Below are 1686 nucleotides of genomic sequence, written 5' to 3'. Positions count from 1 at the left end.
GGTTACATTTTATTTCTTTGAAACGTCATTGAAAATCTTAAAATTTAATTTATATATATATATATATATATATATATATATATATATATATATATATTATTACATCTAATTAATCTTAAATATATATTAATATTGCATTTAATGTTTTTTTTCTTTTCTAGGAATATTACAAACTTTTCAATTTATCGTAAGTGAGTGTTTTAGTGTTGCTGTGTGGTCGCTATGATGTTGGTTTCCAGTCCAATAAATCAACCCTCAAGTCACACTTTGATATTCTGTTTGTGGCTGGGGTCTCTCCTTCAATATGCTCCTGTGGGATTGTCTTCTGGTCCAGCAGGTGAAAACGATGCGTCTGGTCACTCTATAAGTAAAGGCGCGTGTAGTAAAGACACATGGTTTGAGGAAAATCATTTACGTCTGGAGCACAAACAGTGCGGGATGATTTATAAGCTCAAGTTTAATTGGTATGCTTAGGGGTTTGTTTAAATATCTAGCCGTATGAGCAGTTGTAACAGCGGTACTTGCCTCAGCAAACACAGCTTAAAAGCCGAAGACCTCAAAGGCAAAGGAGTGAGCCCGCATCTCTCTCTCTCTCTCTCTCTCACACACACACACACACACACACACACACACACCCTCGCGCGTTCATCCGGACAGATTCTTCTTCTTCTCTCTCCAGTGGATACTGCGGGGAACACACGGATTTCCTGTAGGATGGATTGCTGAAACTCCCTTCGCGAGATTACCCATTTATTTCCTTTCATTTCTCTCCCGTCTCACTATCTCGTCTCCATCCATCCATCCATGAGTCCAGACGGGTTCTGATTCGGACAGAATGCGGATCCTGGTGTTGATTCCGCTGCTGTGGGGACTCAGTGAAGGGGCTTTTCCCAGCAGTGTTCAAATCGGTGAGTTACACTTCTAACATGATGGCTAGATGGGCACTTTATAAACCCCACGAGGAATATCGCAGTGCAACAGATACGGTGTGCATATAGTGCATAATAATTCACAATAAGTAATCTATACACTGCGTTATACAAATACACAGAGATATGAGTCTAAAATAGGGTTTAAAGCTATTTTTTGCCTAAAGAGCCTTGTGTGCTGTAATGCCTCTTTGTTTTGGGGTTTAGGGGTTTCGTTCTTGCACTATTCTCCTTAAAGGACCCTAAAAAAGGTGCTTTTGAGCACCAAATGCCTTAAACCAATTAACTTAAAAGCAAAAGATTATGGGAATCAAATTTAAAATTTAAAAATCAGACCACATACTGGTTGACCACTATTTTTAAAATTGGGACAATTCATTGAACGCAAAGGGGACAAATGAGGGGGACAGTGTCTTTTGTGGTTACAGCCCTGCAAAGTGTCCAAAATGTGGTGCTATTTGAGCATATTTTCTTAAATGTGATATTTAATGGTTGTAGATTGGTGTGTAATTCTCTGCATGTGCAGTGTTATTAGGGTGGGATTATGTTTTCAAGGGTTTAGAGTACTTTAGCATGCATGAGTTGTGGTCATCATGATGAAGACTGTGGTCAAGTGCATGTTGAGTGCGCTTTTGTACCTTTCATCACCAGTTCAGAGCATCACTGCAGTATTCAGTCTTGTCTTTCTGGTGCGATGTGGGATGACCTCTTCCCATCTGAGTCTGATCAAAGTTTCCCATTTCACCAGATTTGCAGC

The 1686-nt window shown here is 39.7% G+C and overlaps 1 protein-coding gene across 3 annotated transcripts in view; it reads left to right on the top strand.

Annotated features, from left to right (window-relative positions):
* Nucleotides 1-646: 646 nt before the first annotated feature.
* Nucleotides 647-1686, top strand: part of gria4a (glutamate receptor, ionotropic, AMPA 4a) — a 99156-nt gene continuing 98116 nt past the window's right edge. For all 3 annotated transcript variants that reach the window (XM_016487601.1, XM_016487599.1, XM_016487602.1), the window contains exon 1: nucleotides 647-908. In XM_016487601.1, coding sequence (XP_016343087.1) covers nucleotides 836-908 — 73 coding nt within the window. In that variant the 5' untranslated portion in view covers nucleotides 647-835. The remainder of the gene's footprint in view (nucleotides 909-1686) is intronic.

Source organism: Sinocyclocheilus anshuiensis, unplaced genomic scaffold, assembly GCF_001515605.1.
Source record: "Sinocyclocheilus anshuiensis isolate Anshui unplaced genomic scaffold, SAMN03320099.WGS_v1.1 scaffold906, whole genome shotgun sequence".
In the NCBI taxonomy this organism is placed as follows: domain Eukaryota; kingdom Metazoa; phylum Chordata; class Actinopteri; order Cypriniformes; family Cyprinidae; genus Sinocyclocheilus; species Sinocyclocheilus anshuiensis.
Note: the sequence above shows the minus strand (reverse complement) of the source record. Positions and strands in the feature narration are given on the sequence as shown.